This window comes from Periplaneta americana, chromosome 2, assembly GCF_040183065.1.
Source record: "Periplaneta americana isolate PAMFEO1 chromosome 2, P.americana_PAMFEO1_priV1, whole genome shotgun sequence".
NCBI classification, from domain to species: Eukaryota; Metazoa; Arthropoda; class Insecta; order Blattodea; family Blattidae; genus Periplaneta; species Periplaneta americana.
In genome coordinates, this window is record NC_091118.1 from 4712256 (window position 1) to 4725066 (window position 12811).

Sequence of the window (12811 nt, forward strand, 5' to 3'; positions counted from 1 at the left end):
AGAAGATGAAGATGTAGATGTGGAAGTAGAATTTCGCGTTTTATTTAGTACAGTGGATTCATGCACATCGATTTACGCGAAAACAGTTGGTGACACTGACGAACGACCATGCGATAAATTGATAGTGGTCAATCGAGCTGCAGAAATTATCGCGACTGTGATTGGTTGGAATTCAAAATTTCATCACACTTCATTGACCGAAAATGTAATGACGTCATATAAACGAAATAGTCAACACAATTGTTACAAATCACGCCACCCTTATAATTTTTTAAGACTGTACATTAGGATGCATAATTAAGCTGCAAAGAATCAAGATCCTAAAGTCGTATGATTTGTAACAAGTTTGTGATGAGTACATAAGAATGGTGTAATTTTTAGATAAAAATTGAAAAACAAAATCTGTACAAAGCAATTAACAACATATTTTTAGTTACAGAAGACTAGTCAATTAAAGAAGTGATACTCCTGAATAGTTCATTCTTTTTCCGTAATATTTTTTTACTCTTAAATCTAAAGGAAAAGGTATTTTACTAACAACTTCAAATTAGTGTAACTTTGAAAATATTAAGATTAACACACATGTTTATATGACATTTTTGCTCAGAATGTCTTGAGAAATAAGCTCCGTAAGTGGCAGTAAGACCTCGTGAATCACCCTGTACATTATAGCCTATTATACAGTATTATCAGATGAACGGTAGACCTATGGAGCAATATAGAAGCAAATAATAATACTAAATAGTGTCCTGCCCATTCGCATTACATGCAATAAATTTAGTTCAGGAAAAAATTCTACTAACGAAAATAAAAACTATTTTTTGAAGTAGGTATCTTAACCCAAACAGATAAAAAAAAATGCTTTTATGTTATGATTAAAATTTTCGGTAGTCATAGATTTAAAAATTGCCGGACATTTTATTCAATGTTTAAGTGCCTGGAGGACAGTAGGACAAAGCTTAAAAAGGAGAACATGTCGTCGTTGTTCCTGCAAAAACTCCTATGTGCAAAATATAAAATCTTTCAGTAGGAAGGAAAAAACACATTTATTCATCCTATGGCAGCCGTACATAGAGACTGTCAATTCCTACATTATCGAAACAAAGAAATATAATTACATATAGGAGATTTTATTATTTGCTGTATCAATATTTAAGTTATTTAATAGAGCAAAAATCTGAAAATCGATAAATATGTCACATAGGAGTTATTGCAGGAACAACGACGATATTCAAAAGCAGGACGACTGGTCACCCTGACTAAATTTCAGTATAATTTCCCTTTACTTCAATTTCTTTCAATATTTGTTTCCCTTCAAAATAATCATTCACACTATGTGAAAAATGCATTAAATAAAATTCAATATGCATTTATGCTCTTGTCAGCTGTTGTGGAGTTATTTTTAAAGCTCTGCTGCACAGGAATTTAAATTACTACACTAATTACTTAGATTGCAATTTCCCGTTACTTTAATTTCTTTGCGTTATACTCATACAAAACGTTACATATTTTCGAAACTACTAATTCTATATGCATGAAATTCGGTACACACATCCTTTAGGCGTTTAGGAAACTTTTCTTTGTAATAGAAATTTCTAATTTTTTTGCATTTCAAAAATATACCTTCATATTTATAAAAAAAAAGACATCTAAAATTCTTCCTTAAAGGGAGAGGATGGTATTTTTTAAAACATTTTTCCTATTTGATGTAAAATATTAATTTTTTTGTATGTAGAGAGCTCATGGCTATAAAAACTCAATCAAATATAAATATTTTGAAAAAAATTAATTGGGGTCCAGATTTGAAAAAAAAAATGTACCCAATATAGAATTTTACTAGAACCGATATATTTAAGCCATTTTTAAAGATAAATTCAAACATTTTTTTCCATTTTACTTTTAAAAGCATGCTCTGCAAATCTCTGTAACAGAATTTTGATATTAGTCCCTACGTTTGTAAAATAAATAATTAAAATTTAAGAACAACTTTTTGATATTCCTTTTCTGCAAACAGACAGACATATTTTTAAAATGAAATCGAGTAGCAAAATTCTATTACAGATAAAAGTTTCCTAATTGTGTAGAGAATTTGTGTTCTAAATGTCAAGCATGGATTCTTAATAGCTCAGAAATTATATCAATTTTTGTCCGGCAATGTAGCAAAAAAAATGAAGTTACCGGAAACTATCAAAGGGCGCAGGAAGTTTAAAAATGGCGTCTCAGCATCCGATAAAGGCACAAATACCCACAAAATGTTATGCAATATATTCCACACATACCACACAATATTTTAAAGAAAACATTTTTTTTTTAATTTACTCATTTTTTACCAAAAAATACCGTCCTCTCCCCTTAAAATGTAATTATTTACCTTAAAATCTTGCAGACACAGTTTCAGAATTGTGCTACAGACAACGTGCATTTAGGAGAAAACTATCAAAAACATTTTGGAAATAACTTAAAAATGACTGACATAGATGCATTTTAATGAATTACTATATCCAATTTTTTTAAAGTGATATTGGATTTTAAGATGTTGCAGCAATATTTCTGCACACAAAAAATGAAAATATTGATGGGGAGTTGTCGTGATGGAGAGACTACTTTCCTTGCCAAACTTGTTGACAGTTCGTCCTTCAGGAATGAATTCGAAATGTACCAATCCGGATATCGAAGAACACCTACAGCAAATCTTTTCCTTTGATAGTCATCGTCTGTTGAGGAGGATTATTTCCATGTCGATGACTGCCATTTGGATTATAGGTCGTAGAGATAACATGTGTCGTCACCTGTAATACCTTTTTCCAAAGATTTGGATCCTGGTCCACCCTGTGAATCAGTTCTCCACTAGCCAGTGTTGCTCGTCAGTTAATATTCTCGGAACAATGTGCCCGCACTCTCTACATCTTCAAAAACCATGCGAAATTTCTAATATGTTTGCCATGTCGTCTATCGGCTCTCTGCGATTTCGTCTGACGTCTTGACTAATCTGGTAATCATTTCTTTAATTCTTGCCGATCTTGATCTTCCTGGATCATCTTCCGTCCAAACGCGACCATCTTTGAATCGGCTGTGCCACTCATGCGCTTTATTCCCTTACATCACTTCTTATACCTACGCTTGGAATATTAACACAAAACTTTATATTCACTCGCTACTGTCTAAGTTCATCTTACCACTCGGAAAAAGCATTGGAACTTCTTTACCTTGAGATACACCAACTGGCTGTGTATTATGTTACGTCACTTCAGTTATTCCATATATTTAGGCGCCTGACTACATATACAACCCGCTACGAAGACAAGGCAGAGAAGTTGCCTAGACAGCACGGCGGCGGCATGCTAAGTCCGATTCATTTATTACCCCACGTGTTCATTAAACATTTAAATACTAATGATAGAAAATACATTATAATATAATGATCATCATCAAGGGCAGGTCTTTCACTACAAACCCAGCTTTCTCCAATTTTTCCTATTTTCTGCCTTCCTCTTTGGCTTCGCATATGATTCACATATCTTAATGTCGTCTATCATCTGATATCTTCTTCTGCCCGAACTCTTCTCCCGTTCACCATTCCTTCCAGTGCATCCTTCAGTAGGCAGTTTCTTCTCAGCCAGTGACCCAGCCAATTCCTTTTCCTCTTCCTGATCAGTTTCAGCATCATTCTTTCTTCACCCACTCTTTCCAACACGGCTTTATTTCTTATTCTGTCTGTCCATTTCACACGCTCCATTCTTCTCCATATCCACATTTCAAATGTTTCTAGTCGTTTCTCTTCACTTCGTTGCAATGTCCATGTTTCTGCCCCATACAATGCCACACTCCACACAAAGCACTTCACTAGTCTCTTCCTCAGTTCTTTCTCCAGAGGTCCGCAGAAGTTGCTCCTTTTTCTATTAAAAGCTTCCTTGGCCATTGCTATCCTCCTTTTGACTTCCTGGCAGCAGCTCATGTTACTGCTTATAGTACACCCCAAGTATTTGAAGCTGTCCACTTGCTCTACTGCCTCATTTAGAATTCGCACGTTTACCTTCTTTATTTTTCTTCCTATAACCATGGTCTTCGTCTTGTTTGCATTTATCTTCATCCCATACTGCTCACAGCTGTCATTTAGCTCCAGTAGCATATCCCTTAGTATCGTCTCCTCTTCTGCCAACAACGCCATATTATCAGCAAATCTTATTAACTTTATTCTTCTTCCTCCTACTATCACTCCTCCCATGTTCTGAAAACACTTTTTCACTAAATCCTGCAAGTAAATGTTACAGAGTAGGTGATAAAGGGCATCCTTGTCGTACTCTTGTCCCTAGTTTACTTCCGTCAGGCATTTGTTCTCCTATTCTCTACTTTGACTCGTTTCATATAAATATTACTGAACAACGTCCTCTCTTTCCAGCCCACACCTATTTTCTTCAGGATCGCCGTCAGTTTATTCCAATCCACCCTGTCAAACGCCTTTTCTACGTCCACAAATACTACATACACTTCTTTATTCTTCTCTAGGTATCTTTCACCGATTGTTCGTAGCAGTCCAATTGCATCTCTCGTACCTTTTTCTCTTCCTGAAGCCAAACTGCTCTTCTTCCAACTCTCCTTCCATCCTAGAATATGAAAATGACGATTCAGTATTCGCTGCAGAATCTTCGCTGAGTGTGATTTCAGGCTGATAGTCCCGAAATCGTTACATTTTTTTGGCATTATTTTCCTTCGTATTGACAGCAACTCTGTCTTCATAAAATCTGCAGGCCATTTGCCTTTCTCATCTATGTGTTGCATAATTATATGTCCTTCTTGTCTTCATTGATATGCTTCTGGTATCTATTTTTTGCCAAACTTCGGTTCCGCTACGCATCGCCTATTCCTCTAAAGCTGACTTGAGTAGGCTAATTTCAAGGCAAAATTGTTCCTGGGCGGGACATCGAACCCGGTACATTGGATGAGCGGAATAATTGATCCGAGATCTGGTAGAGTTCCTGGGTAGCTCAGTCCGTAGAGCGTTGGCGCGCTCAGCCAAAGGTCTCGGGTTCGATGCTCGGCCCCCGGAACAGTTTTTTTCTTGAAATTATTCAAGTCAGCTTCACAGGTAGCTATTCTTGAAAAGTCAGATTTGTATAATATACGTCACTGTTCGTTAACAGAAAACGGCAATTTATGTCGCACAGAAAAAGTGTGCACTCAATGCTGGGTTTTTGACGTCTTGTCAACCCACTTGAGGTGTGTGGTTATAAAAGGGAATAGTTGATTAGACGTCTGGTAGAGTTCCTGGATAGCTCAGTCGGTAGAGTGTTGGCATTGTCAGGCAAAAGTCCTGGGTTGGACGCCAGGCTCCAGAACAGTTTTTTCCCTTGAAATTATGCACTTCCACAATCATTACATTTCGGACATAGGTATATCAGGTTAAGCTGTGGAGATTAACTCAAACTACATTATCCTGAAGTATTTTACATTCCTCTTGAGACATTCTGTATAAATGAAATGTCACGTGATGTAAAAAAAAAAGAAAATTGTTTTTCCCTCGAAAAATGGCCGAAATTTCACCCATCTCCTCCATTAATAGAAAGTGTGTAATATAGTGACAGTTATACTGGCAGGTTACTGTTGCTTGAAGACACATGTACAGGTAGTGGCAAAAAAACCGGACCGACTCTTGTAGCTGATTTCAGAGCCTTGTTCACTCCAGAGCACGATAGACTGGTAACTAAGACTTTCGTGGTTCGAATCCTGCCTGGGAAGGAAACTTTTTTTGTTCCTTATTCAAATTTATTCCCAAAACTTTTCGATTGCAGCGATATTTCACTACTTAATTAACTTATTATTCCCAGAACATGAATTTTACCAGCAATCGAAAAGTATTGGGAATAAATTTGAATAAGGAACAAAAAAAAGTTTTCTTTGCAGGCAGGATTCGAACCACGAAAGTCTTAGTTACCCGTCTATCGTGCTCTGAGTGAACAAGGCTCTGAAATCAGCTACAAGGGTCGGTCCGGTTTTTTTTTGCCACTACTCTACAACACTATGTAGGCGATGGGAAGGAAGAAGAAACTTCACTACATATTCTGCTCCAGTGTGCTGAACTGGAGTTGAGAACCAACCAGCATATTCCCGTCTTTGTGTTATCTGTTGAGTCACTGAGGATAATTCTAAGCTCTCATGTTGCAGGTGGTCACAGAGAAGTGTGCCTTCAACGGAGGTCTGGTCGCGGTCAATTCGTTCTCCCTTGCTGGCTCAGACGTCCATTTGCTCCTCAGGTGGAACGACAAGGTTAAAGTGAACAACGGCGCCCCTACCGACAGAATCCCGAGGCTCGTGATCGCATCCGGGCGCACAGAGGAAGCCGTCGACTATATCTTGAAGGAAGTGAGTGTCACATGTGTGGTCACGAAAGGACTTCCTTACATTCCTATGTATAGGGTGTCCCATAAGTCTGGAACCATAGGCCAAATCTCTGAAATACTGTTTCTTCTTTTTTATAAGTACTTCTGAAGCCAGAGTTAAGAAAAGAGGAATGACATTCCAGTGATTCTGTTTTCTGGTGTGTAATCGACGTTTGTTCTGGGTGCAACGAATTAAATTCGAGCACCAAATTTCCTGTAACTGTAGCTATCAACAAACAGGATCACTTGAATGTGTCCCTCTTTACCAAACATCACCCAGGCTTCAAAAGTACCTGAAAAGAAGAAGAAATAGCATTTCAAAGATTTGGCCTACGGTTCCAGACTTATGAGACATTCTGTACATTAATCATGTAAGCTTAAAAACGTGTGCACCAAATTACTACATTAACTACATAAAGCTACAGTTTCGTCATACCCAATTGGCAGGACTTTGACACAGATGTTGTTTTATACAGAGTGAACCAAAAGTAATGCCATTAATTTCAAGAGGTAATTTTTTTTAGATACTTCAAACAAAGAGTTTATTACAATGTTGCTCGTTTTTGCTTCGTTTTCCAGATAAAAATTGCTTTATATTAAACATTTCACAGCGTGTTTTGGAAAGCCGTTGATTTAATTCCCAATATGCTCAGTCAATTTAAGAGAGCAGCGTATTATGATAATAAATGATTGAAAGAATTTTAGTTTTGTGCTTTAAATGTGCAGAAATTTGATCCGAAGAAATGTAACTTTTTAAAATTATTTGCAGAACGAAAAGTTACATTTGTTCGGATCAAATTTCTGCACATTTGAAGGAAAAAAACTAAAATTCTTTCAATAATTTATTATCTTAATACACTGCTCTCCTAAATTGGCTGAGCATATCGGGAATTAAATCAATGGCTTTCCCAAAACATGCTGTGAAATGTTTCATATAAAACAATTTTTATCTCGACAAGGAAGCAAAACACGAACAAAATTGCATTAAACTCTTTCGTTTGAAATATCTCAAAGAATAATACCTGAAATTAATGACATTAGTAACGGTTCACCCTGTATATTATCAGTGTGTTCTGCAAATAGATTCCCCAAGCAGATGAAGTTGGAAACCTCTTCTGTTATCCTTCCATCTATTTCAATTTTTGTTGGTATGTTTTTCCACACATTGTCACTGCTGTAGGTTTTGAGGTAGATATCTACTCTATAATGTTTTTGTATTATTATTATTATTATTATTATTATTATTATTATTATTATTATTATTATTATTATTATTACTTACAAATGGCTTTTATGAAACCTGAAGGTTCATTGCCGCCCTCACATAAGCCCGCCATCGGTCCCTATCCTGAGCAAGATTAATCCAGTCTCTACCATCATATCTCACCTCCCTCAAGTCCATTTTAATATTATCCTCCCATCTACGTCTCGGCCTCCCCAAAGGCCTTTTTCCCTCCGGCCTCCCAACTAACACTCTATATGCATTTCTGGATTCGCCCATACATGCTACATACCCTGCCCATCTCAAACGTCTGGATTTAATATTCCTAATTATGTCAGGTGAAGAATACAATGCGTGCAGTTCTGTGTTGTGTAACTTTCTCCATTCTCCTGTAACTTCATCCCTCTTAGCCCCAAATATTTTCCTAAGCACCTTATTCTCAAACACCCTTACCTATGTTCCTCTCTCAAAGTGAGAGTCCAAGTTTCACAACCATACAGAACAACCGGTAATATAACTGTTTTATAAATTCTAACTTTCAGATTTTTTGACAGCAGACTGGATGATAAAAGCTTCTCAACCGAATAATAACAGGCATTTCCCATATTTATTCTGCGTTTAATTTCTTCCCGAGTGTCATTTATATTTGTTACTGTTGCTCCAAGATATTTGAACTTCTCCACCTCTTCAAAAGATAAATTTTCAATGTTTATATTTCCATTTCGTACAATATTCTGGTCACGAGACATAATCATATACTTTGTCTTTTCGGGATTTACTTCCAAACCTCTTTACTTGCTTCCAGTAAAATTCCCGTGTTTTCCCTAATCGTTTGTGGATTTTCTCCTAACATTATTATTATTATTATTATTATTATTATTATTATTATTATTATTATTATTATTATTATTATTATTACCTATCTGTTATACTATGTGTCTATAATTCCCTCATAAACCACTCATTGATAATGAATATGAATGAAGTGCATCCACTTTCTCCCCCCCCCCCCATGTTTCTTTCTCCTCTCCACTCCTCTTCTCCCCTCCTCTCTTCTTTCGTCCCCTTTCTCCTCTCGTCACTTCTTCTTTTCACTCCTGTCCTGTACCCTGTCCTTTCTTGTCTTCTTGCTGCTCATTGCTAGTTTGTATTTGGTATTATATCTTTCGTTTCTGCCTATCATTTGGCAGTTCTGTTTCTGGTTTTTGAAGGTTGGTACCACTCTCAATTGTGAAAATTTGCAATGTGATCACGCCGATTTTCTAGTTTCTTTTCAACTTTTTTTCCTACCTGTCTTTACTTTCTTTTTCATTTCCACCATTTCATTGCCTATCGCTCTTTCTGGTTATGTTTTTCATATTTCTATTTTAACCTCACACTTCTTTTTTTTTAGAATTCTTACACTTTTTCTTATTATGCTGGTTCTGATCAATCTTTACGTGCATCTTTTTGCCTTTTCTTTCCTGTCGTCCTGTTTCTAGTTCTTGTGCACATTATTTAACGACGTAATAAAATATATCAAGTATTTCCACAATGCATGTCGTATTTCATGTCGTTTTTATTCCTACTTCACACATCTTAAAATTGAATATTAGTGCCGCAACATAGGCCGTGTAATAACGTGTAATCAGCGAATATGGATTATAAGGAATGGACACTGTGCGAATTTGCCTGTCTTTTGTTTCTCTGTGCGCCAGCGTATAGTTCCACTTTCAAGCGCTAGAGGTTAATGTAATCGAGCATACGCTAAGATAATAATTGAGAATAGAGTTGAGACACAGGATCCAAACATAGCCTACCTTGTTGCATAAACCAGTAACGCTTTGCTTCAAATAAATTCAAGTTAACAGCTTTTCCTTATTTTTCAGTGACAAACTAGTTGTAATAATAATATTTTATATTTGAGATATCATAAATTATTTTATAAAATAATATAATACATTATAAAATTAAGTATCGAATTCGTTTAATATTTGTATATAATATAATATAGGTATATGGTTTTACTTCTCGTAAGAGTTTTGTTTTTCCATTTTCAGCGCTATCAAATCATTACATATTTTAATTGTTGTTGGGGTCAACGTCTCAACTCTCATTATAAAGGAACTCTAGAGTCTAGACATTACAGTTAATGACGGATTTATTATTTTATGGATCCAATTTATTTTATTTGAGTACATAATGTACCTAGATGTATTAATTATGTGTGTTATATTTCCGCTGTGTCGACTGCTAGCTGGTGTGATGTCAGCGCCAACTATAGGGAGAAAGCAGAATCTCAAGCTTTAGCTGGCTTGAAGGTCATTGAAATCAGTCCGGCTACATCAAAGGTACCGACGCGAAGTGTCCATTCTTTATAATCTCTATTCGCTGGTGTAATCTTAGGAGATTTGTTTGTTGCTTGCTCGTAGCTGGAGTCCAAACCTCTGGATGCTGAGTTTGTGCAGCTTATTCAAGACCTGCACTCCACAGACATTCCCGGACACACGTACCGTGGGTACTCCGTCATCACACAGGATGACAAACGCCTCAGGAACGTCAAGGCAAGTACTCCATGTCTTAGGTCAGGATTACGATTAACGTTCGTTTGCGTTACGTTACGTTACGTTACGTTACGTTGCGTTCATCCGTAGGTTGAACTTCTAACGAACGTTCGTGACAACTATCACACTCTGCCGGCCATAATGACTACTGAAATGCACACGCCTGACAGTCAGCTGATCACACAGAATGATTCATTGTAGAGTTGAAATTCTCTCTGCGGATTGCACCTATCCACTTTCGGTTAAGGGAAAATCTTACTCAGAGGAAATCTGAAGCATAAACAGTCGCATGGTAAGTGCAATAGTCTGTCTTCTGTACCATAACACGCAGAAAAATCGTCGTAGAAATTAAGAATTAACTAACCAGGGAAATGTAACATTCCTTCCGTCCTTTATCTTTACATCCGTATGCATTACTACATTAAAAGCGAACCACACTTATTCAGTTCTACCAAACAAATGGCTGTTCAATTTGAGAGCATAATAGAACGGCAGTGAGCTGTCTAGCGGTTATTTAGTAAGTCTGTGTATAAAACATGCTTTGCTATCGTCATTTATTTCCCGCATAGAGTCAACTGAAAATGGCAGCTCCATTCAAACGTTTTGGTGAAGCCAACATTAGTTAAATACAATTTTAGTAAGTCAATTAATACCTATCTTATTGTATTAGAGCATTTTATTTATTCTAATCGTTATATACTTTCTTCCGTTTTTATCATCTCCGTACCATTTGTTTCTTTGTTTGCCAACATTTGAAACTGAAAATTCTTTACGATACTATGAAACATGCTTTGCGTTCGTCAGTTGTTTACTGGATAGATATCAACCGAATATGGCGGCTCTATTCAAACATTTTGGTGAAGCTAACATTAATGAAATAGAATTTTAGTAAGTCAGTTAATATTTTATTGCATTAGAGTAATTTATTGCTTCTAATCTTTATATATTTTCTTCTAATCGTGTAATAGTCAATTAAATTCCACTCGAGTTTTGATTTTCTCTAGATAAGTCAAAAACTCTAGTGACATTACTGTTGACAAACTAGCTGTAATGATAATTTTTATATTATAATAATATAATACCATATGTATAAAATTCGTTTAATATTGTATACAATATATAGGCGTGAAGTTTTACTTCTCATAGAAGTTTTGTTTTTCCATTGTCAAATCATCACATATTTTAATTTCTGATGGGTTCAACGTCTCAACTCTCATTATAAAGGAACTCTAGAGTCTAGACATTACAGTTAATGGCGGATTTATGATTTCGTAGATCCAATTTATTTTATTTGAGTAATAATGTACCTAGATGTATTAATTGCATGTTATATTTTTGCTGTTTGACTGCCAGCTGATGTGATGTCCGCGCCAACTCTAGGGGGGAAAAAAAGAGACATCACGCTCACGCTAGTTTGAAGGTCATTGAAATCAGTCACTGCTACTTCAAAGGTACCGATGCAAAGTGTCCATACTTATAATTCCGTATACGCTAATAACTTTGTTTGAGGTAATATAAATAAAATACCGGTATTAGAAAAATATGTTACCACAGAATAATATCGAAAGATGATAATGAAAAAAGCAATAATAATAATAATAATAATAATAATAATAATAATAATAATACTTACTTACTGGCTTTTAAGGAACCCGGAGGTTCATTGCCGCCCTCACATAAGCCCGCCATCGGTCCCTATCCTGAGCAAGATTAATCCAGTCTCTATCATCATATCCCACCTCCCTCAAATCCATTTTAATATTAGCCTATCTTCCCATCTACGTCTTGGCCTCCCCAAAGATCTTTTTTCCTCCGGCCTCCCAACTAACAGTCTATATGCATTTCTGAATTCTCTCATACGTGCTACATGCCCTGCCCATCTCAAACGTCTGGATTTAATGTTCCTAATTATGTCAGGTGAAGAATACAATGCGTGCAGTTCTGTGTTGTGTAACTTTCTCCATTCTCCTGTAACTTCATCCCTCTTAGCCCCAAATATTTTCCTAAGCACCTTATTCTCAAACACCCTTAACCTCTGTTCCTCTCTCAAAGTGAGAGTCCAAGTTTCACAACCATACAGAACAACCGGTAATATAACTGTTTTATAAATTCTAACTTTCAGATTTTTTGACAGCAGACTGGAAGACAAAAGCTTCTCAACCGAATAATAACAGGCATTTCCCATATTTATTCTGCGTTTAATTTCCTCCCGAATATCATTTATATTTGTTACTGTTGCTCCCAGGTATTTGAATTTTTTCACTTCTAAGAATAAATTTCCAATTTTTATATTTCCATTTCGTATAATATTCTCACGAGACATAATCATATACTTTGTCTTTTCGGGATTTACTTCCAAACCTATCTCTTTACTTGCTTCAAGTAAAATTCCCGTGTTTTCCTTAATCGTTACACTACAGAAAGTAATATTGTATTTGGGCTAAATTATGTGCTGTGAATGTTTTCATGTTTGCTGCGTATATGTTTGACTTTAAACAAAAAGTGTTTTATGACATGTAGGCTAGAGGAAATAGGCCTATATCCATGCGACCTACATATCCAATCAAACGACAGTTCCTCATATCATGTAATTTTAAATTAATATCATTTTATTTAATATTTCAGCAGCAATATGGCCATATTTACAACGAAGTAAGAAGTAAGAATAA

The 12811-nt window shown here is 35.9% G+C and overlaps 1 protein-coding gene across 1 annotated transcript in view; it reads left to right on the plus strand.

Moving 5' to 3' along the window:
* Positions 1-12811, plus strand: part of LOC138695372 (fatty acid synthase-like) — a 137335-nt gene that overhangs the window by 17232 nt on the left and 107292 nt on the right. Inside the window, exons 7-8 of the mRNA XM_069819790.1 lie at positions 6163-6360; positions 10011-10162. Of these exons, the coding sequence (XP_069675891.1) occupies positions 6163-6360; positions 10011-10162 (350 nt within the window). The remainder of the gene's footprint in view (positions 1-6162; positions 6361-10010; positions 10163-12811) is intronic.